The following is a 24,133-nucleotide window of genomic DNA, read 5'->3' on the forward strand; positions in this document are numbered from 1 at the left end:
TGTGAAACTGGAGAACAACATATCTAGGTAAGATGCTACTAAATATACATCAGTGACTGAGAAGGGCAGAAGCAGTATGTCTATCAAAGGTGTTTTTTGAGGAGACAGGTTGAAGATCCAGATACTGTACAAAGAAGTACAAAATGGATAATACATATACAAAAATGATAAAAAGTGGGTGCAGACAAAGTTCAAAAGACAAAGTCAGCGGAAGGTGGGGGCTCGAGTACATATGGAAGCCTGTGCTAAAATTGAGGCATTTTTTAGGTTGTCAAGTGCACATCTGAGTACACGGTACTCCTTCCTGCTTTGATTCCTTGGTTTAGCAAACTGGTCCCCCAAACGCCAAGGCCTCACTAGGAGATGTCCAAAGGCAGCCCTGTTTAGGGAAGTTTTTAATGTTTGAAGTTTTATTGTGATTTTCATATTCTTTTGGGTGCCACCCAGAGTGGCTGGGGAAACCCAGCCAGATGGGCAGGGTATAGATAATAAATTTATTTTTATTCTTATTATTGGAGCGCAAAGGCGCCAGAAACACTTGTTATGCCTATGATGTAAGGAACTCACATTTCTAGAGAAGCCTTTATGGGAAAACCACCCAGCTGCTTGAGAGACAGCACAGATCTTGCTGTCCTGGCTGCCTATGTGGCAGCATCAAACTTATCCCCATGTCTCCATCCCCATGTCAATAACCACAGGGGAAGACGGCTGGGTTTCAACACCCCTTTTTTAAAATAAAAGAAGAGGGGGGAACCTTTAAATCAGCCCCATATTCCCAGCAATAAAATAACACTACCTCCCCCCCTCCCCCCCATTTTTTAAAAAAGGACCTTTAAATCAGCCCATTATTCCAAGCAATAAAATAACACTACCTCTCTCACACACCCTTCCCCCCCTTTTTTTTTAATAAAAAAGGACCTTTAAATCAGCCTATAATTCCCAGCAATAAAATATAGGGCTACCCAAGTAGCCCTATATTTGGGGGGGACACGTCCTCGTGTTTACATGGGCTAACAAGAGCGCGCGGTTACGTAAGGCGTCCTCCTCTGCACTCGCACCTGCCTCACGCAGGTGCCCCCGCAGCACAAAACCGAGGCACGTCTACATGCGTGTAGCCGTATGTGTGAATGCGCGTTTGCGTGTGTGTCCCTCCGCCCGCCTGTTTCGCCGAACCGGCCTCCCCCCCCCCCTTCCCCGCACTCACCCTTCGCCGGCCGACTCCGGGCTCTCGTCTTCGGCCATGGCGTCGCGGAGGCTGCGTCCGGGAACCGGTCCGGGGTTAGCAGCAGCCGGGAGCGCGCCGACTGACAGAACGACGGCCGCGGCGGCGGCGGCCATCACGGGACCCGCCCGACGGGCCGTCGTCGCGTCAGCGCGTCGGCCCCGCCCTCCGCTCCGCCCGGCCATAGAGAGCGCGGCGGCCGGAGCGGCGGGGTGGACGCTCCCTTCGCGCCTGCGCACTCACTCTCTGGGCGGAGAGTTCGGGGCTGTTGCCTTTCGCGGTTGCTGGATGGGGGCCGCTTGCTCCCGGTTACACAACCTGGTGGGGGTCTCCGCGGGGGTGGGGGGCGTGGAAAGGCGGCCCTTGGCAAGCGCCACCCGCCCTGGAGCCGGTGTTGCGCTGCCGCCCGCGGGCTGCCTTTGCCCCGCTATGTAAAGTTTGGAGTTTGCTCTGAATTGGTTTTTCGGGGGTCAGGATTTACGCATAAGCTAAACAAGTTATAGCTTAGGGCCCCACTCTCTTGGGGGCCCCCAAGGGAAAAAAAAATCTGTATGTACATTTGCAAGATATTAGATAAAAAACAAACAAAATAATTGTTATGAATAAAGAATCATTTTAAGTTAATTATTTCACTATTAATAGACTTCTTAATTGTATTTCAGTTCAACAATTACTTTGATAAAATACATATTTTGTTATGGGCAAATGGCTTTAGATATCTATTAGGTCCATAAATTACCACATAGCATACAGTGGTACCTCTGGATATGAACGGGATCTGTTCTGGAGCCCTGTTCACATCCTGAAGCAAACGCAATCCGTGTCTGTGCATGCGCGGTTTGCGATTCGCTGCTTCTGCAAATGCGTGAGCGGCAAAACCCAGAAGTAACGTGTTCCGTTACTTCAGGGTCGCCGCGGAGAGCAACCCAAAAACGCTTAACCTGAAGCAACTTCAACCCGAGGTATGACTGTATAGTGAACACAAAAAACTGACAATTTGTTGTTTGTTGACAAAGGACAGCTGCACATGTAAAGGGCCCTATTACCTTCAGTAGCTTAGGGACTCATCAAACCTAAATCCGGCCCTGCTTCAGGCATTTGTTCTTTGTGCTCCCAGTGTGGAAGCTGAACGTGGGACTGACTTCCACGCAACTTACTCAGGCTTGCGCTTTCACCGCTGGGGTCACTGCCTCTTTTGTGGACGCTGCGCTGCTAAACAACTGGGCAGAGGTTGAGTGTGTTTGTTTTTGTTTTGTGGGGAGAAAAAAAAAATAGAATTGTGGAGTTGGAATGGTCATCTTTTTACCTTTACCATCTAGTCCAATCCCCTGCAATGCACAAACCTTTTTGCCCAACATTTGGCTCCAACCCTTGACCCCTAAGGCAGACCTTTCCAAACTTTTTCACGTTGGTGACACGCTTTTTAGATCTGCATCATTTCGCAACGCAGTCATTCAGTTTTACTAGCAAACCAGAGGTTAAGCGAACCCCTTTCTGCCCTTCCGCGCGACATATGTACACACTGCAGCTGACACTGATGTGTCACGACACACAGCTTGGAAAGCTCTGCCTTGAAATTAAGAGTCTCCTGCTCTATTGACTGAGGAAGTTCATTTGGTGATCTTAATCCGGCCACACTGTTTTCCTGCTTGATGGGGTTGCCAGCTTGTTTTAAAGGAGGGAAGCATGCCTGTTTCTCTGCATATGGAGAAAGGCAGGGGGATAAATACTGTAAACAGGTTATATAAAAAGCATTTTGGTTATGTCCTCCTTGGGGGTTCCTCATAAGCACCTGTTTGGCCCCTGAGAACAAGATGCTAGACAAGGTGGCCTTTTCAGCAGGCCTCCTGTTTCCTCAAAGCTGCTTCTGGCTGAGAAAAGTTTTGCACATTGAATTCTGCATTGGATGACTTTAAAGGGATTAGACAAATTCGTGGAAGAGAGGGCTATTGATGGCTAATAGCCAAGGTGCCTATGCTCTACCTCCACAGCAATGCTTTCAAGTACCAGATTCTGGACGCCACAGGAGGGGAGCTCATGTTCTGCTTGCTACTTTCCCAACTAGGCATCTAGTTGATGGCTGCTATGAAAACAGGCTGCTAAGCCACTGGTCTGATCTGGAGTACTATTCTTATGTTCTGAATAACCTTTGTAATTACTTTCGGAACAGCATACTGATACAAAAGTTAAGCTGATGTTGCAGCCATAAGGTCTATAAAGGTGTTGCCCAACTGCATTTTGGAGGGTTGTTTTTTCTTCCTTATGAACTACCTTTGCTTTTTATGGGGTAAAGAAATTAGATTGGGACTGTGAATCAGAGGCAAGATAACAGGTTAGAAAGAAAGAAAGATAATAAAGGAAGAAGTTTAGGCAATGCACCTTTATCCTACACTGGTTCTCCACACCCATCACAAATTAATTGTGATTGCCTTTAAGTGCTCAAGAGCCTTGCCTGTCTTCCTTGATTTCTTAATACTGTATATCAATCTGCCTATGACCTTCACAAAACCATTTTCAGCTACCCAAAGGTCTCTCGCCCACAAACAATTTCATTTTCGATTACTGTCTGGAACTCTCACCCTGAACATAAGTGTGATATTGTTTCTATTCATTCAAATCTTTCTCCATGTAAAATGTGGGCTTTCCAGTCTTTGCATACACACCATACATTTGAAGTACCGTATTTTTTGCTCTATAAGACTCACTTTTTCCCTTCTAAAAAGTAAAGGGAAATGTGTGTGCGTCTCATGGAGTGAATGCAGGCTGCACAGCTATCCCAGAAGCCAGAACAGCAAGAGGGATTACTGCTTTCACTGCACAGCGATCCCTCTTGCTGTTCTGGCTTCTGAGATTCAGAATTTTTTTCTTGTTTTCCTCCTCCAAAAACTAGGTGCATCTTGTGGTCTGGTGCGTCTTATAGAGCGAAAAATACGGTATATACCTTCCTAAAAATAATCCAGGAAACTGGATCCTGGAAGACCTGCCTGCAGGCCTTATTCTACCTAGCCTGGGAGGGCGGGACCCTGGCTGACTCCAGCTACAAAAGCTGAGGCTGCTGAAGAGGCCAGAGACCATCTTGGTGTCAGGAGTGTGTGCAGGAGCCAGGCCCTGTGACCTGTAGGGCTTCGCAGGACTGGGGCCTTCCTAAGTTGGTTCTGTAGAGGCAAGACGCAGCCGCACAGGTGAGGCCGCTTGGTAACTCACTGCACCTGGTGTCAGAAGTTGAGAAGGGATATAAGGTCAGCATTTCCCTTCGGCTCTTTGCCATAGCAACTCATTTCTTGCCTTGCTGCGTTTGGCTACTTGCTTCCTGATCATCGGACCTTTGACTTTGTGACTCCTTGCTTCTTGACCCTCGGACCCCTTACTTCGTGACTCCCTGCTTCCTGACTCTCGGACCCCTGGCTTCTGGACTCTTGTTCCTGCTCCCACCCTGCCATCTTGCCCCCGGTCCCGATGTCCTCAGCTAGGACTTTGACCGCCCGCAAACTGGACCGTGACACTTGGCTGTCTCTTAGTGCAGAGCCAGGTCATCAAGTCTCAGCTTCCACAGGTTCTGACCACCATGAACCACCATTCATGTTGCTGGCAGCAACAACAGTGAATATAGAATCAGAATTGTAGTGTTGGAAGGAACCCTGGGAATCATCCTAGTCCAACTCCCTGCACTGCAGGAATATGCAATTCTCCTATACAGGGATCAAGACTGCAACCTTGGCATTATCAGCACAATGCTCTAACACAGGGTTTCTCAACCTTTTTCTGACCACAGCCTCCTTTTGACCTTGTTTCCTTCCTGTGACCCCCCCCCTTGGGCATAGACAAGGGGGTGCAGGGAGGCAGCTGTCCCCCCAAATAAGTAAAAAGCAATACAAATCTGAGGTTCTACACCCACCCCCATCCTATCGGTAGAAAGGGAGCTATTTAAATGTTTTGTTTGCAAATAGAACATGTTTTATTTATCATTTTTATAATTTATCCAAAAGACAATTGCATAAAATGATAGGAAAAGAAGGAGAAAAACAGAGAATCATGGAGCTGGAAGGGAACCCAAGAGTCATCTTTCTAGTGAAACCCCATGCAATGTAAGAAACTCTAAAGCATTCATGACAGATGGCCATCCAACCTCTTCTTAGAAACCTCCAAGGAAGGAGAGTTCCGAAAGTAAACAACACTTATTTGACCCCAGTTATTTGACACAGAGAAGGAAACCTCCTGTATAAAGCCTTAACTGCTCTGGATTGCAATACCTCAAGGACTGCCTCTCCCTATGTCAGTGTTGAGTATAAATGTTGGTCTTTAGCAACATGTTATTGTGATACGGAACTATTGCCTAGTTCCTTCCATCCAAAATGCAGTTGTGCAACACCCCACATCATCTGCAAGGGTGGCAGAGAGAGTGCTTTACAACCCATTAGCCAATACTCAGCTATGTTAAATTCTGAGGATCTCCATTGTGAAAAAGGCCCAACCCAGCAAGAATATTCTTGTGGGCAATATTTATCGACCTGAACTGTGCACATGCCTTCGTCCTTTTTTATTACCCCACAGGCAGCTAGTGATATCCAGGGAATTGCAACACAACCATCCCCTGAGGCGGCAACAACAAATAGTGTCTCATCTCGTTTACATCATTTTAAAAGCATAAATGAAACTCTCAGCCATTTTGCATTTATTAGAGAAAGACGTTTCATAATGTGGCACCCTAAACACATTAACTAGGAAGGTTCATCTCAGAGATTTCCATGGGCACCTATTTTCCATTGTATCTTGTCAGAGTAGATCTACTGAAATTAAAGTACGTAATTACGCTTGTCTATCAATTTCAATGGGTGTATTCTGAGCCTATTGATTCCAATTAGTCTATTCTTAGGACTAATATTGGCTACAGCCTATTCTATTTAGAATATCATGGTGTTGTTATTGTATTTAATTGACAATAGCTAGCTGATTAGACCACACAACTTTTTGGCTTATGACTAAGGGCTCATGTTTAGGGAAGTTTTTAATGTTTTATCGCTTTATCATCATCATCATTATTATCATTATTAATATTCTGTTGGGAGCCGCCCAGAGTGGCTGCGGAAACCCAGCCAGATGGGCAGAGTATGTATGTATGTATAAATAATAATAATAATAATAATAATAATAATAATATAATAATAATAATAATAATAATAATAATATAATAATAATAATAATATAATTCCCAGGGCCTGGGTGGACTATGTAAGAAATGATAGGATTTCATTTATTTGGGATATGAAGTGAAAATACAACTCCTGGCCAAGATCCTAAAAAAGGTAAAAATTTCAAAATAAGCTTAACAATTTTGCAAAAAAAAAAAAAAAAAAAAAAAAAAAGCAAATGGCAGCCATTGAGATCTGTTGCTACTGTTGCTGCAGGCAATTGGATCTGTTGCGCTATGGATCTTAACTGCCTGAAGCGGTCACCTCATCATGCCTCATGGGTGGGCCGGCCCAAAATCATTATTCAGCACAGCATCTTGCACAACTTTCTGAGGAAGATAGCAACACAATAAAATTCAAATTACACTGGAACCATTATTTGCAAATTTATTCAAAATCCACTCTGAGTCAACCAAAGCGATGGGATTTGATCCAGCAATAACCAGCTTCCCAAAGCCCTATAGTCATTTACACCTCCAGTGCCCCCTAGCTATGAACACTCCCCCAGGTAGACCCCCCACCTTGAGGGGTGCCAGGTGCTGCCCACTTTGGGGATCACTGAAAATATTTCCCCTCCGATACAATAAAAGGCTTTTAGAAATGGCTCCAAACTGCGTGAACTCAGAACTTTTGAATTCTGCAACATTAAGGCCTGTGTGTGTCCCCCCCCCCCCACAATAGAAGCCAACTCTTAGGGGCTGAGTTCTCTTTGCTCTCCCCCCAATAAAGTATTTGAGCCCCTGCCCCAAAAGTTGATGGGCATCGCCATTCAAAAAAAAGTGTGTTTTATGTCATTTGATTAATTATGTGGGGTGGGGCCTGCCGCCCCATATTTTATTCATCCCTGATCCCCACCCCTCGCTCCCAGTCCCAAGATCCAAGACCCTGCAAAAACCCACAAGGAAGACAAGAAGAAAGAAAAAAACAACAGAAATCAAAAGGATCAGAAAATTTTAAATAAAGAATGGGGAAAATTTACAATTTATTTTAAAAACCACTGTAAACAGTTAAAATTGCTATCATCATTTTTTATTTGTATACTGTCTTTACAATATTCAAGGCGGTTTACAAGCCGAAGAAACAAAAAATGTACGTCTTATAACAATCTAACGCAATAAAAATGTGATAATAAAACATAACTTTAAAATAGGCAACCTACATCAAAAAAGTAACATTCAATCATTATATAGTATAAAATAATATCAGCATACAAAAGTTAAACTGAAATCCACTCACCTGTTACAATAAATAATATCTAAACTATAATCAATAAAACAATGGCAAGCCACAGTACATAAAACAAAATAATACACATTGAAAAGCATTGGATTGGAATAGCACTTGTAGCTTAATGGCGAATTTTGGACATAATTGAGATGTAAAAGATTTGGATTATTATAAAAGATGCAGGAGGAAATGATTAATAAGAAGACCCACAAAGTGGAGGAGGCAAGTCCAGGAGATTCTATGGAATCTTGTCATTATGTTGTATATGTGATTGTAAAACTAAATTGGACAACTAAATAAATAATTTAAAAAAAGAAGAAAGAAAAAAGTCCGAAGGGACCAACGGCGGAAGAACCCTTTCGGAAGAACTCTGCGCTCTTCGCAACTAGACCCGGAGTTGGGGGCGGGCCCAGTGACACGCAGCCCCGTCCTCGTGGCCCGATCGGCTCCTCCCGTTGGCGGCTGTCCCCGCCTGTCTCCTCCTTCGCGGAGAGAAGAGGCCGCGGGTGAGTGAGTGTGTGAGGGCGGCCGGGGCCGGGCTAAAGGGGACGGGAGCCCCTTTTCTCTTTCAGTTCCCCTCAGAGCGAGGGGGAGGAGAGGCAGGAGGGGCTTGCGACCCCCCAAGCCGTTAAAAGGGCGGCGGCGGGGAGAGAAACCCGCGGCCGGGGAGTTATGTGGAGGCTTAGGATAAACATTTAAGGGGGAAAAAATTAAAATTAAATAAAATTTGTGTCAGGAAGATGAGGGGCGTCGCCCCCCTCCTTTTCGTCCCGTTTACACGAGCGCACACGCGTGTTTGGTGCCGCCCGGCCTCGCCTCTCGCCTGCTCTCCCTGCCCGAGAGCCATGAGGGGATGGCAAGCCGGGTAGCCGCGTCTGAGAGCCTCTCCTGAGCGACTCACTTTCCGACCCTGTGAAAAGAGCGGCTGCTCTTGGGTTGAGGTGTTTTATTTCCCCCCCGTTTCCCAGCTAAATCCCTAACGGGCGCTTCCTCCACAGGGACTAGCGCCTTGAGAAGTTCGCCTGTTTCCCGACGTTCCGGTTCTCGGGGCGTCACCCCAAATCCTGCTCCAGGCAGGGCTTTCTTTAATCGAAAGTAAACTGGCATTCCCAAGCGCTCAGGAAAAAAACCACACCTTGTCAAAATCCCTACTTTTAGTTAAGTATTTTTATTTATTGACTTGATAGCTCGCTCTCTCACCCAGCCAGCCATGGTTTTTGTAGCGGAGCGAGGGGGAATTTCAGGGCAGTCCTGTCAAATGAATCAGCTTTTTTCGAGAGGGAAGTCAACTAACTGCAGAGGGAGAGACTTGGCATGTCAACACTGCAACGTTTATAATGAAAAATCACACACACACACCACAATTTTTTTTTAATGGCCAAGCCAAATCCCGAGGAAGATTTTCTGACTGAAAACTTCCCGTCAAACTGATGGTGAAGCAAAGTAGCAGTGGGAGGAGGAGGAGGGAGAACATGACTTTTGTTTTTTTTTTTTTAATAAAATGGTTATTAATTTCCAATTTTTAACAAAACTAAAACAACATAAAAACAAACACAAAAAATCATAATTTCTTTACCTTATTTCCATAAACCTCTTTTCTCGGACTTCCCCATACCTTCCCCTTTTTGCATCCTTTATTTTAACCATTGTTCAACAACCCTTTTTAGCCAATTAAATATAAATTCATTCTCCTTTTCAATTTCGCCTTAAACTAAACACAATTTACCGCTGCAATTCTACGTCTTCCTCTCCCTCAGCATTTTAGCACTCCTCAATTTTATAGTAACTCTTAAGATATATTTTAAACTTCTTCCAATCTTCTTCCACAGTCTCTTTCTCTTGGTCGCGGATTCTGCCAGTCATTTCTGCCAGTCCCATAAAGTCGATCACTTTCGCCTGCCATTCCTCCAGCGTGGGTAACTCTTGTGTCTTCCAATACTTTGCTAGGAGAATCCTTGCTGCTGTAGTAGCATACAAAAAGAAATTCTTATCCTTCTTCGGCACCAGCTGGCCGACCATACCCAAGAGAAATGCCTCTGGTTTCTTGTGAAAGGTGCATTTAAGTACTTTCTTAATCTCATTATAAATCATTTCCCAGAAGGCCTTAATCTTTGGGCAGGTCCACCAAAGGTGGAAGAAGGTACCTCCAGTCTCTTTACATTTCCAACATTTGTTATTGGGCAAATGATAAATCTTCACAAGCTTGACTGGGGTCATGTACCACCTGTAAATCATTTTCATAATGTTTTCTCGTAAGGCATTACATGCCGTGAATTTAATACCTGTGGTCCATAACTGCTCCCAGTCAGCAAACATAATGTCATGGCCTATGTCCTGTGCCCATCTAATCATAGCTGGCTTCACTGTCTCATCTATTGTACTCCACTTCAACAGCAAGTTATACATTCTTGGGGAGAACATGACTTTTGAAGCCACCGTAGAATTATCTGTACAGAATTGGCCAAAAAATTATTTTATAGCCTTTAAAAGGCCGTGGCGGGGGGCCATTGTCATGAAGACAACTTGTAAATGAGTCGTTGAGATGATGCAAATGGATAATTGGCGCACACATGTGAAAACTTTTTTTAAAAATGCTTACTGGATTTCCTCCAGAAAGGGTAGATCCCAATTGAATTGGGGCAGGGGGGAGACTAGCATTTTGATGGCAGTAATGTTATGTAGGAGGGACGGGGGTGGTACTGTAGGTTAAACCACAGAGCCTAGGATTTGCCGATCAGAAGGTCGGCAGTTCGAAGGCCCGCGACGGGGTGAGCACCCGTTGCTCGGTCCCTGCTCCTGCCAACCTAGCAGTTCGAAAGCACGTCAAAGTGCAAGTAGATAAATAGGTACCACTCCAGGGGAAGGTAAACGGCATTTTCTTGCGCTGCTCTGGTTCGCCAGAAGCGGCTTAGTCATGCTGGCCACATGACCCGGAAGCTGTACGCCGGCTCCCTCGGCCAGTAAAGCGAGATGAGCGCCACAACCCCAGAGTCGGCCACGACTGGACCTAATGGTCAGGGGTCCTTTTACCTTTAATGTTATGTAGATGCTGCAAAATAATAATTGCATGCTGATTCTACAATAAGCATTCATCTGGAATAAGTGTACATCTGGAAGCGCCTTTTGTCTCAATGGCACCTTGAGGTATACATCTACAGTGGTACCTCGGGATGTGAATGGGATCCGTTCTGGAGCCCCGTTTGCATCCCGAACAAAACATAAGACGCAACAGCTCGTCTGTGTGTGCGCGGGCCGCGTTTCGCCGCTTCCGCGCATGCGTGTGACGTGATTTTGACCGTCTGCGCATGTGCAAGCGGCGAAACCCGGAAGTAACGCTCTCCGTTACTTCCAGGTCGCCACAGAGTGCAACCTGAAAGCGCTCAACCTGAAGCATATTTATCCAGAGGTATGACTGTAAATGAATCATATGAATGCCCTGGATAAACAGCTTTCAACCACATGTATATCTGAGAGGTACACCCGTCACTTTGCCTGTGCCTCCTTGGTGGAGTCTGACAGCTGTATACACATGCATTTTTCTGCCTCGGCAGTGTACACACTGGGAAGTATACACTGCCTAATTATCGGTTCCCATTTCAGGGACCAATATATCCATATATGATAGTAAGATCATGCAACAGCTTCTGCAACTCAACTCAAATAGGGAGATTTTTTTTCTATGTAAGGGGAAGGGTGTGGTGTGGCTCAGTGCATTTTTCTGCCTGATTTGGAGCAGCTGACTGCTCCCTAGCTCCCCTTATGGCGCATAATACTCAAGACCTGCAAGGTATTTTGACGCCTGAGGCAGAAAAGCTCACTTAACTGTACTATTTTGGGGCACCCGCTAAAAACATTATTGTTTCGACAAGCCTACCCAGATGCTTAGGAAGTTGAGGTAATTTTAATCTGTTTTAGTATTTTAACACTTGTATGTTTTAAAGTATAGTAATTTTTTCTTGATTTTGTTTTATCTTTTTATAAACCACTTTGAGGTGGTTTTGTTTTGTGTTTGTTTTTTGCAAACAAGCAGTGTATAAATTTTATGAAAACAAACAAATTCTTCCTATGATTAAAGGTTAACAATAGTACATTAAATACTCTGCTTTCACGGCGCCCAAAATCAGCCATCTTACTTTGAAGATGACAATCGGCCTCTCTTAACTTGGCACAGCCTTAAATCATTATAAAAGCAGTCTTTTCTGAACCCTTATAGTGATGCGTTGCATCAAGAAAACACTTGTTCCAGCTGGGTTTTGAATGTTTTTGTATATAGAAGTTGTAGATAGAACTTAAATCTCCCTGGAATCCTTGTTCTCTAATTGTAACTGTGTACTTGACTCTAATGTGTCCAAACATTTAAACTGCAGTCAACATAGCACTTACGTGGTGACACCACCTCCTTCGTTGCTTATCTGAACTTTCCCATGCAAATGAACGCTCACTTAGGAGGAAAATGGTAACTTGTCAAGACACTAGACTTGTATTATTTGCAAATCTAACTAAGGCGTTTGAAGCATCAAGGAGTGGCTCAATCTTGTTTGACATGAGTATAAATCACACAGTATCCTAATTTGGTAACTGGAATTATCAACAGATTGTTCCTAAATAATTTGAGAAGTGTTCCCTAGTTTTAGGATCATATGATTTCTGATCATACAGTAGTATTAATATATCCTGAGAGAAGCTGGCTAGAGAGTCTCCATCTATTGTTATAGTATTGCTAATACAAGCTCTTACAATCAAATTTAAATAATGTTCCAGTTACAGATAGGTAGCCGTGTTGGTCTGCCATAGTCAAAACAAAATAAAAAATTCCTTCCAGTAGCACCTTAAAGACCAACTAAGTTAGTTCTAGGTATGAGCTTTTGTGTGCATGCACACTTCTTCAGATACACTGAAACAGAAGTCACCAGACCCTTCTATATAGTGAGAAGGTGGGGAGGGGTATTACTCAGAAGGGTGGTGGGAATGGCTGAAGAAGTGTGCATGCACACGAAAGCTCATACCTAGAACTAACTTAGTTGGTCTTTAAGGTGCTACTGGAAGGAATTTTTTTATTTTGTTTTAAATAATGTTATTACCATAAATATATATTGCATGTATATATAAGCAAAAGAAAAAAAAGTCTTTCGAAATGTTACCTAATGGTACAGTGGTACCTCAGGTTACAGATGCTTCAGGTTACAGACTCCGCTAACCCAGAAATAGTACCTCGGGTTAAGAACTTTGCTTCAGGATGAGAACAGAAATTGTGCGGTGGCAGCTGGGGGACCCATTAGCTAAAGTGGTGCTTCAGGTTAAGAACAGCTTCAGGTTAAGAATGGACCTCCAGAACGAATTAAGTTCTTAACCCGAGGTACCACTGTATATTAATTTGATTTATACAGCGTCTATCTCTGTTATGCTTAACCAAGGGAGAGAGGATAACAACTGATTCACTTATGGCCTAGCCATTAATGCTGATGATGTAAAGTGCTAACAGCAGCACAGTTATCTTGGCCAAAGTTTGAATTGAGAAACATTAAAGATTTGCAGTGTACAAAGGATATTCCTATCTATTTTCGGAATTGGGTAAATGTGTTAACTTTGTATCAGTGCAATCCTTTGCTATGCTGCTTTAGATTGCAACCCCTGGGCATAAGCCCATATTGAAAATAGAGGGGTTTACAAACAAATTAATTTGCCATTAATATGGGATTGTGCTCCATGGCTTCAACTACAATTCATTGGGACTTACTTCAGAGTAGACACAAGATTTCATAGTATGGTACATTTAGGAAACTACTTTTTAATTTCACTAAATGAGATCTAGGGAGCAAAATGCACTATTAAATAACTTAAACTGTAACTTTTCAATTCAACATTTTCATTAGATTAGACGGCTTGCCATATTTGATAGAAAAGTATATATATTTGGGTTTTTCTAATGCAGTCTTTACAGCTGTACTTTGTCAACCATGTGTCTATAATTGTAGCCTAACAAGCTATGTAGAAATACTGGAATATCCTTTCTTCAAGGCTGAAGGTGAAATGTTGCTTTTACCAAAGGAAAAAAACTGGGGGAGGGGGGAAGCAAAAGAAAAGCAGATGATAGTGCTACCCAGTTGTTGATTTACAGTAAATTGTATACCCTTGAATGTTCATTTCTTCTGCAGCACTCAACTATTTTATTCTTTTTTCCTTCCTTTGGTAAGCCAGTTATCCAAAAGATGAAGATAAGCTGGTCAGCGTATGACACATTTGAGGCGAATTTCAAACCACTTGTGGTGGTTGAGCTTGCAAAAGACACCAAAGATGAAACGAAAGAATGGCTGACACAAAAGATAATAGAAAAGAAGAAAAATGGAGGTTGGTACTCTTTACTTTTACGGAAATCTCTGTTTCTTAAGGTATGAAAATACAATTATACAAATACATTTTAAAACAGAACAAAAATAGAACATGTATTATATATAGGTTATTTAAATATTTCTTATTGAAAAAGGATCTTATTCTGAGATTTTATTTATATAGATGAAAGTTGCATGGTTGAATATTATCTTGATACTTCATATTCAATTGATTGACAAATAAACTCTCCTTTTTTGCTGAAATTGTGTGGTGAACATTTTCTTTAAGTCTCCTTTAATATGTGTGAGCCTAATTAGCAAGGCTGCCATCCATATTTGCACGAAATCATCTGTTTCTAAAGGTTGTTTTCATGTAAGCATTCATTTACAAAGCTGCAAGTCTTATGTGCTAAGTCAACTCCAGATGCTCTTAGAAGAAATGGTTTCTCTAGGTCCATTTCAGTTGGGTTTTTGATTTTAGAACTGAGACTGCCAAAATAAAGACACTGTTCTTTCTCTTCAGCTGCTTTTTATCTCATTGACTGTAGCAACCTTGGATGCTGTTGAGGGTTCTATTCGCCAGTGCTATTTGTCATCTACATGAAAGCACTCGGCAAGGGCACCTAGATACAGTTGTACCTCGGGTTAAGTACTTAATTCGTTCCGGAGGTCCGTTCTTAACCTGAAACTGTTCTTAACCTGAAGCACCACTTTAGCTAACGGGGCCTCCTGCTGCTGCTGCGCCGCCGGAGCACAATTTCTGTTCTCATCCTGAAGCAAAGTTCTTAACCTGAAGCACTATTTCTGGGTTAGCGGAGTCTGTAACCTGAAGCGTATGTAACCTGAAGCATATGTAACCCGAGGTACCACTGTATTTCAACTAAGATGTTGCCAATCTGCAGTTGACACTCCGCTCTGTCTCTCCTTTTTATCGAATCCAGAAGAGGTAGGTAGGTATTTAAATCAGTGCTTGGCCGTGGTAATATACTGGATGAGGGCCAATAAACCCTGTAGCCCAAGAGGGTCTATTTATTGAGAGTTCATCAGGATTTGCTTGTACAAAAGTTATGCAGGGGTTAGATTGTATGCAGTCTTTATTGAGCATTCATCTGCTGTTTTTCAGCGGATTTGTTGCGCTAGGGAAACAGAGCACTTTAAATCCATTTTAAATTCTGGTCTCCCTCCTGAAAAATAGTGACAGCCTGGAGGTTTTGATTTGATTTAAGATTTGTCTTTTGCTTTCCCAACAACAAACGTTGAGCTGAAAGAAACTCACAAAAGCATTAAAGCAACAACAAATGCTGCAACTATCATACCAAACACAGCATATAAATAAAACAAACAACAGTAACTGTTTCAGCAAAACAATTAATACAATTCAATGGTGTCATAGAAACTCATAATATTGCCAGTATGCTTCCTAATCACATGGAACCTAAATCCAGAACAGCAAGAAATGGATTAGCTGTTCCATGTTGCTGCCCTTAGATTAGAAAAAAGAGAGTTATTTTTAATGGATGACTCATTCAGCTGCTTGAGTGGGTTCAACCTGTTCTGGAGGGGATTGCATTCCCCCTGAAGCAGGGCTGGGGAACCTGTGTCTCCCAAATGTTGTTGGACTCCCAACCCCCATTTGAGACAGCCAGCATGGCCAATGATCAGGGGTGGTTAGAGCATCTGGAGGGTACATTTCCCGACCCCTGTGCTTGCAGCATTATCTGCGGAAGCACAAGTGGCCTCTAGCTCATTGTCAATTTAGGCTGATTTACCAACCATGGCCTTTCCTGGACAGGTAGCCTTACAGCAATTATCCATGCTCTCTTAACCTCTCTCTTGGGTTGTTTTTCTTTTCCTCATCAGCCAAGGGCTCCCTCGTCCTATTGCTTCTCTGTTTTTAACTACAGTGGTACCTTGGGTTAAGTACTTAATTCGTTCCAGAGGTCCGTACTTAACCTGAAACTGTTCTTAACCTGAAGCACCACTTTAGCTAATGGGGCCTCCTGCTGCTGCTGCACCGCCGGAGCCCAATTTCTGTTCTTATCCTGAAGCAAAGTTCTTAACCTGAAGCACTATTTCTGGAGTGTTTAACCTGAAGCATATGTAACCTGAAGCATATGTAACCCGAGGTACCACTGTACATCCATCTTACATGGTTTTTCTTTTTTTGTATATAATTTGTATTAGATTTTCTGTTTTACAATTTGAAATACTCCTTTTACATCCTTAAGATATCAGTGACTTCCCTTCTTTTCTTTCCATGGTTCATTTTACATATCATAAATCCCTGCATATTTTACAAAAACTATATCATTCAGTATTCCATTATTGCATCCATAAAAACTTATTTACACTGTTGAATTTATCTTAATGCTGCCAGCGTTTTCTGCTGTACACAATTATTTCCCATATATTCAATAAACGTTTTCCAATCTTCTTTAAACATATGTTCTTCTTGTTCTCTTATTCTATATGTTAAGTCTGCAAGTTGTGCATATTCTGCCAACTTAAGTCGCCATTCTGCTTTGGTTGGGACCTCGCTCATTTTCCATTTTTGGGCTAACAAAACACGGGCTGCAGTGGTAGCATACATAAATAACCTTTTCCGACACATGGGAATTTCAGTCTGAATTATCCCCAACAGAAAGGACTCTGGATTTTTTGGGAAAAGTACTTTTAAATTATTTGGGAAAGTATTCCCCCCCCCCAAATTCATTATGGAACATTTCCCAATACTCTTTTACGCTTTTACAAGTCCACCACATATGAAAGAATGATCCCTCCACCTCTTTTCACTTAAGTGGCTTTTCTTAAAACACACACAAACCATAAGCATCATTGAGATTCTTATATGCAAGGTGTGTACTTGTTCCTTAGTTGTTGCTCACAAGCAGAGGCTTGTGCTCCACTTGCCTTTTAAATCTATCAAACTCTGGCCACAATCCAGCCAAACTTTAGTATTTTAAAATCTTAATGATTTGATGGTTGGATATTTAAGTATGTCCTTACTACTGAATGTTCTGCTTTATTATCTTGATAACACAAACTTGTTCTAAGGAATCATTTCTATATAACCCTTTAGATGCTGTGCCTCTTAAACTCAGCCTGAGCAATGCATGAGTCCAATTCATTAGGTATTTAAAATATCTTATATTAAAATTACATTCCGTTTAATTCCTTGCCTTATTTTGAAGGAGCCCAGCTTTTGGTGAAACCCTTGATGGCAGATGGGAAGAAAATAGAAGGGAACCAGAATATTTATCTTGTTGGAGCGTCTCACTTGAGGCTGCTTCTGGGAGCTGAAACGGTGGGGTTGGTGAAAGAATGTAACGATAACACAATGAGAGCCTTTACATATACCGCTAGAAAAACCTTCAAAGATTTTGCAGGTAAATCAAACTGTTTTTAGAATTGTTTCCAACATAATTGCATGTTTTTGCTTTTTAGGGCATAAAAGCTATTTAAACTGAACATTGAACTTTCACCTCTCCGTCATGAAAATATATGCATTTCTGAGTTTTGAAATGTGATCTTGCTTTTCTACATTATGTGGAAATTGGTTAGCTTAATTTTCATGTCATTACTATAAAACCTGTTGAATTTTAAAATTTGACTATTAAGCAACTTTTTAAAAAAATAGATTCCAGTGTTTTTTAATAAATGGATCTGAACAAGTAGCTATCCATTGTAGGGGGCTGGAGGTTTGACACTGTAATACAAACTTCTTTGAGAGTAAGTTTCATTGAACTCAGTGAACTTTTCTTCTAATTTGACATTTATAGGATTGCATTTTCGTGTCTTGGTTAGTTATTTCCTTAAGAGACCTCTTGCTTTGGTGACATACTGTGCCTCCCAGATAATTGCTTCCTCTAGGAATTTTGCAAGATAAGAGAACACATGTTCAACCATATCAACTCTTTTCTGATTTAGAGGACAATCATGATTTCCTTACAATGGCAGAGTGTCAGTACATCATCAAACATGAACTTGAAAACCTGAGAGCCAAAGATGAAAAAATGATCCCGGGTTATCCTCAGGCAAAGCTTTATCCGGGAAAGTCAATTAGTGAGTAACTTTGCACTGAAGTTGTTAATTACATAAGCTCTGATATTGGGGAAAAATGGATGTGAAACCATAATTTTCGTTAGCTTTGGGAGAAAACTTAGGTATTGCAAGTTGGCATGTGCAGTTTGCCACAGCTTCTGCTTACATTAATTTTATATAACTAATTCCTATTATTCCTTGATGGAACAACCTAAAAGAAGTCTAGACATGCCTAGCAGCTTAACTTCCTTAACATATTTTGATTGGTCCTTCTGTAGCAGGTAGGTTTTAGGTTTTATTTATTCTGCACTTAGGAGCTGCTTGCTCCCATCACTCTATATGTATATCTATAGGCAACAAGTCTATTTCATAATATTTGGCACTTGCAAAAGTGCAGACATGTAGGAATATTGTATCCAAATCGAATTCCATTATTTATGTAATGTTTCTAGAGCTTAGAGCTGTGAACATGATTTGATAGAAATTTAGAATTGAGCTCGTGGATCTGCCCTGGAAAAAGTAAGTCTGATACTTAAGTGGATTTATTATCAAATTACATGCCTGCGTAGGCTTTCTGGAACAAAAAAATTTGTAAGAGTTGCCAAAAACTCTACACAGTTGTACCTTGGATCCTGAACACCTTGCAAGTCAAACGTTTGACTCCAGAACTGAACGTTCTTTGGAACCCGAATGTCTGACGTGGCTTCCATGTCTTCTGATTGGCTGCAGGAGCTTCCTGCAACCAATGTGAAGCCGTGCCTTGGTTTCTGAACATTTTGGAAGTTGAACAAACTAATGCAATGGATTCTGTTTGACTTCCAAGGTACCACTGTATTGTATAACCTATGTAATTGTTGTTGTTTTGTTGTTGTTTTATTTATACCCTGCCCACCTGGCTCTCTGTGTGGGAATACGATACCAGTACTAGAATGTATAATAAAAAATATAGATTGAAAATGTTATTCAGAGAATCATTTAGTGTGGTCTGGATAAGATAAGTCAGATGAAGCATATTTATTGTGCTACATAAACCATTCCAGAATTAAGACACTGTCCCTCATTTCTTTTTTTCTTTCAGTGCGAAGGCTAATATCCAATGGTATTCTACTTCAGATTTTTCCACTTCATGACCCAGAAGAACTAAAGAAACTTGGACATACCTGGTACAAAAAACTGAAAATTAGCTACCAGCCTTTAGGTAAGATAGCCTTACAATCTTGCCTTCTTCTGGTATGAACTGTGCGATTATATTGGGGCCCCATTACTTATAAGGCTATGTACATCAGCCTTTGATGTGAGATACAGATTCAAGATCACAGCATACCAGAACTGTGTCAGCAACAAACAGATTGAGAAAGTTCACCAACAAATAGTCTGTGAAGGTACAGAAAAGTAAGTTAGGTCACGTGTTGAAGGGGACCGGGAAGCAAAACCAAAGGACACTAGCCAATCTGTCCTGGAGGAAAATTCCCTCTGTTTAAAGAGGTTTAGACACCATGACAAACTTGCCTCCCTGCAGCACCACAGGAGCTCACCAAGTGAAATGGCACAGTCCTTGTTCACATTAAGCCAGAGTTTATTTTTAACCATGGTTTAAAACACCAGGGCTTCGTCACAATGTACTGGATTCTTACTTTGTTCCAAAAGCTTTTATGTCTGGACTTCCTAAAGCGGCTACCCTTGGAGCACAAAGAAAGCTCAGTAGCGCAAACTTCCACATTGTTCCACAAGTAACTGGAGCGCTTAAAATCAGGCAACAGTTAGAAGGATCCAACGGTACTGGCAAAAGCCAGAACTGCTTCTACAGTAAGCTGACTGGGGGAAACCATTGTTTCATAAGAATTTGTCAGCTGCAAAGACAAGCCCATGCCAAAACGCAACAGAAGGAAACATAAGGTGATGAGTTAACATGCCATATTTTTGAAGGATGGCTCAGTATTATTTTCCCAGCAGCCAGCTCTCACACAATACAATCTAATGCATGTTTACGTGGAATTAAGTTGTTCCATGTTCAATTGAGTTTACTCCCAGGTAAGTGGGAAAATAAGTGCAGCCTAACTCAACTTACTATGGTTGACAAGGAGTGTCACAAACTACACTGTACATTCAGCACTTAACCTTCTTAAAGCTGTTAACAACTCTCCCCAAACTAACAGACATTAATACTTTTCCTATCCTTATTCTACGCAAGAGCAAATTTCACAAGAAAAAGTCAAAATAAAATAGAGGCTCATATACAAAGCACTAAGATACCAGTACATGCTTAAGACTAGAGACATTAATGCTAATGGAGTGCTTTAAATTAGCAATCCCATTTGACTCATTTCAAACTTACAAGTATTAAAAATGTGATAGCACCATTGGGTTTAAGCCCTTTGTGGAGTGACCAACGTGTTCAGCTGCTTTAGAAGCTATACATTTAATTGGCAGAAAATTGTTCTTCTGATGCCACTGGAAGAGTAGACAATCACACACACTAAAACTCACAGAAAAGGAGTGATGCAGCCACCTGAAGGAGGCGTTTTTCAAGGTGGTAGCTCATGTTCTGCTGCAAATTTTGATATTTCTGCAGTAGCTACCATAATTTATAAACAAATATTTTGGTATCTTTATACATATGGAAGAGGTAAAAGGACCAGGAACTTGTCTATTTAGTGTCACTGAATCTAAAACAGCAAACTAGTGATATTGCCTCAGATTTTACCCGTATTTTAAATAAGTCACTTCAGACTTGCTCTCTTCACTTCAGCTATTCACGTTAGATTTTGCTCTCTGTGTTACCCCAATCCACCTACTCTTGCTTTTAGTCAAACTGTCACTCTGAAACAACATGATCAAATGACTCTAGCAAAGAAAATGCTGATAATTGCACTTCGTAACCCACACCTTTCACCACAGGAAAACATCCATTAGGAAACTAAACAACTAATTCCCTTCTCCCCACTGCAACCTTTAAAGAGCATCCATCCCCATGTAAAAAACCAAAAAACAAACCACCAACCATTTCCCTCTGATCTGTATGGTTATTACCCTGCTCTGTCATGGGATTTAGTTTGTCTTATCCTGAGCTTGAGCTAATATAAATGGGCATTTCACATTGACAGACTAACAATGGAATCCCAACCAAGTCTAGTCAAAAGTACATCTTACTGAATTCAGCAGGGCTTATGCCTAGGAAAGTGGAGTTAGAATTGTAGTTCATGTGATTTATGTGTGCTTTTTAAAATTACTGAGCAATGGGAGACTGCCTGAAATTGTCTGCACCTGGGAGCAGTTGCATACAACTAGATAAATGTGCATTTACTTGCCACATGGATCAGGTGTGGAAATATATCCTTTCAGCAGTTGGAAACGGCCTGGAGAAAACTGCCTAGTAGTGCCTGATTCATGTAGTGAGCCAGATGATTTTGGAAAGTGGTCCTAATTTACACTTATCCCTGCGCTTGCAAAGCAACAGCTTAAACTCTGGTATTGCTCTATTTTTGAGGAAAATGAGGTACAAATGATTAAGTACCCCATACACTACATAAGGCACTTGATGCTTCAGAATGTAATACAGTGGTACCTTGGTTCCCAAATGGCTTGGCTCCCGAGCAAATTGGTTCCTGAATGCCACAAACCTGGAAGTAAGTGTTCCGGTTTGCGAACGTTTTTTGGAAGCCGAATGTCTGACGTGGCTTCCACAGCTACCGCTTGAGTGCAGGAAGCTCCTGCAGCCAATTGGAAGCCGCGCCTTGGTTTTGGAACGGTTTCAGGAGTTGAATGGACTCCTAGAACAGATTAAGTTTGAGAACCAAGGTACCACTGTAACCCTTTTTATTTTTTAAAATGCCCAACATCTAATGTAAGCCTGTCAAATTTTGTGTGTATGATACTTACATTTATTCTCTTTGTTTTCCCACAGATGAAATTCGCTGCTATTTTGGCGAAACCATTGCTTTCTATTTTGCCTTTTTGGAGTATATCACATTTGCTTTGGTTCCAATGGCTATCATTGGGATTCCTTATTATATCTTTGATTGGGAAGATTATGACAAGTATGTGCTGTTTGCAGGATTCAACCTGGTTTGGTCTGCTATTCTCCTTGAACTCTGGAAGCGGTGTTGTGCTCTAATGGCCTACAGGTGGGGGACACTTGTGATGAAGCGACAGTTTGAGGAGCCCAGGCCAGGGTTTCATGGAGTTTTAGGCATTAATCCCGTGACTGGGAGAGAGGAGCCGGTATACTCTAGCTTCAAAAGACAGTTACGAATTTATTTGGTCTCCTTACCATTTGTGTGCCTTTGCCTCTACTTCTCACTTTATGTCATGATGGTTTACTTTGAATTGGAATACCAGGCGCATTTATATCATGAAGAGAACCAATCTGAATTAAGCAGCTTAATATTGTATGTGCCCAGCATAATTTATGCTGTTGTGATTGAAGTTCTGAACCGCATCTATAGATACGCTGCAGAGTTCTTAACCTCATGGGGTAAGATTTCTCTCTTATTCTCTTATGTTGAATCATGTTCTAAGATATTGTCGATTCAATGATCATGTGATTGTTTGGCTGTTATGAAAGAACCTCTTTATTATGTGAGCTATAATACCTATCACTGTGAAGGAAGCTTATAGCAAAAAGGTTGCACTAGAAACAATTTAGAGAAATTTGTTTGTGCCAGATAAGATGCCTATAGATGTGTGATATAGATAACATTTTTGTTCAGTCATGTTGGCCCCTCAAGAATCCCCTCCCCTCCCACTCCCACTTTTAGAAACATTAAAGCCAATACAGATTCTGAAATAATCTGTGGGCCGCATTTTAAACAATTAACAGTGAAATCATATATATATGTCTACTTAAAAGTAGGCTCTGTTTAGTTCAGTGACACTTATTCCCACCACCATCCTAATACAAGTGTGTGTATAAATTAGTGGAGACTGAAGGTTTTTTTTTCCTAGTTGGGGTTAGTGACCTGAACACAGAAAACAAAAACTCAGCCTATTCTCTCATCTTGGGGTGGAATGAAGCCAGAACTATGTGATCTGAGGGCTCCATACACTCTTCTCCTAAAATACATTTTATAAGGACAAACTGGCAGCTGTTGTATATTTGTAGGAAGAAAATTGTTTGAATTGTGCTTAACACAGGAGAGCGCCCTGATTGAATGCTTGCAAAAGTGCAAGGAAGACGCCGTTTGTTCGTCTCATGCGCTGCAATCTGACAATAGGGGTTTCCATGACTGTGCAAAACAGGTAGAGCTGATTGCTAGACCATGGACAGGAGCAATCCAGTATCACCTGAGCTCTGCAAGTGCGGCCTTCTCCCGACAGAAGGGCAGAGTGCTTGAGGACCGGGAAACCAACATGCTTGTTCCAAAGCTATTGTACTACCAGTCTTACTGTATGCTTGTGAAACATGGACCAGTTATAAATGCTGTCTCCAACTCCTCAAAAGATTCCATCAACAGTGTCTCTGAAAAATGTTACTTATGACTCGGGAAGTCAGGCGAACTAATTTCAGTGTACTGGACGAAGCAAAGATCACCAGTGCCAAAGCAATGATTCTTCAACATCAACTTCGTTGGATTGGTCATGTTGTGCGGATGCCAGATTATCGTCTTCCAAAGCAACTACAGTAGAACCTCTACTTACGACCGCCTCTACTTGGGCCTGATCCAAGTCGCGACCACGGAAAACCCAGAAGTACTGTAAATACCGGGTTTGCTGCAATTCGCGCACACGCAGAAGCGGCTTCTGCTGTTTGCACATGTGCAGAAGTGGCTGCCACCGTCTGCACATGCACACAATGGCGCTTCTACCAGCGACCTGTTTTGTCTAAAGGATAGGCCGCCGGAATGGATTATGGTGCTAAGTAGAGGTTCCACTGTAATCTATTTCGAACTTAAAAATGGAAAGCGTAATGCTGGTGGTCAACAAAAGAGTTTTAAAGACTCTCTCAAGGCAAATCTAAAGAAAATGTAGTACAGTGGTACCTCGGGTTAAGTACGTAATTCGTTCCGGAGGTCCATACTTAACCTGAAACTGTTCTTAACCTGAAGCACCACTTTAGCTAATGGGGCCTCCTGCTGCTGCCGCGCCACCGGAGCACGATTTCTGTTCTCATCCTGAAGCAAAGTTCT

General features: G+C 41.9%; 2 protein-coding genes across 5 annotated transcripts in view; one reads left to right on the plus strand and one right to left on the minus strand.

Moving 5' to 3' along the window:
* ABHD5 (abhydrolase domain containing 5, lysophosphatidic acid acyltransferase) overlaps positions 1–1,370 on the minus strand; it is a 28,585-nt gene extending 27,215 nt beyond the window's left edge. The window contains exon 1 of the mRNA XM_079947401.1: positions 1,205–1,370. Coding sequence (XP_079803527.1) covers positions 1,205–1,338 — 134 coding nt within the window. The 5' untranslated portion in view covers positions 1,339–1,370. The remainder of the gene's footprint in view (positions 1–1,204) is intronic.
* Positions 1,371–7,987: 6,617 nt separating this feature from the next.
* ANO10 (anoctamin 10) overlaps positions 7,988–24,133 on the plus strand; it is a 102,248-nt gene continuing 86,102 nt past the window's right edge. For 3 of the 4 annotated variants that reach the window (XR_013831981.1, XR_013831982.1, XM_079947297.1), the window contains exons 1-6: positions 7,988–8,144; positions 13,837–13,986; positions 17,159–17,353; positions 17,895–18,029; positions 19,087–19,206; positions 21,913–22,482. Coding sequence is in view for 2 of the 4 variants with exons in the window: in XM_079947297.1 (XP_079803423.1) it covers positions 13,848–13,986; positions 17,159–17,353; positions 17,895–18,029; positions 19,087–19,206; positions 21,913–22,482 (1,159 nt within the window). In the remaining 2 variants the exon portion in view is untranslated. Of the gene's footprint in view, positions 8,145–13,832; positions 13,987–17,158; positions 17,354–17,894; positions 18,030–19,086; positions 19,207–21,912; positions 22,483–24,133 lie in introns of all 4 variants that reach the window. The other variant, XM_079947298.1, reaches the window with a different exon arrangement.

This window comes from Podarcis cretensis (genome assembly GCF_951804945.1).
Source record: "Podarcis cretensis genome assembly, chromosome: 12".
Taxonomy (NCBI): Eukaryota; Metazoa; Chordata; class Lepidosauria; order Squamata; family Lacertidae; genus Podarcis; species Podarcis cretensis.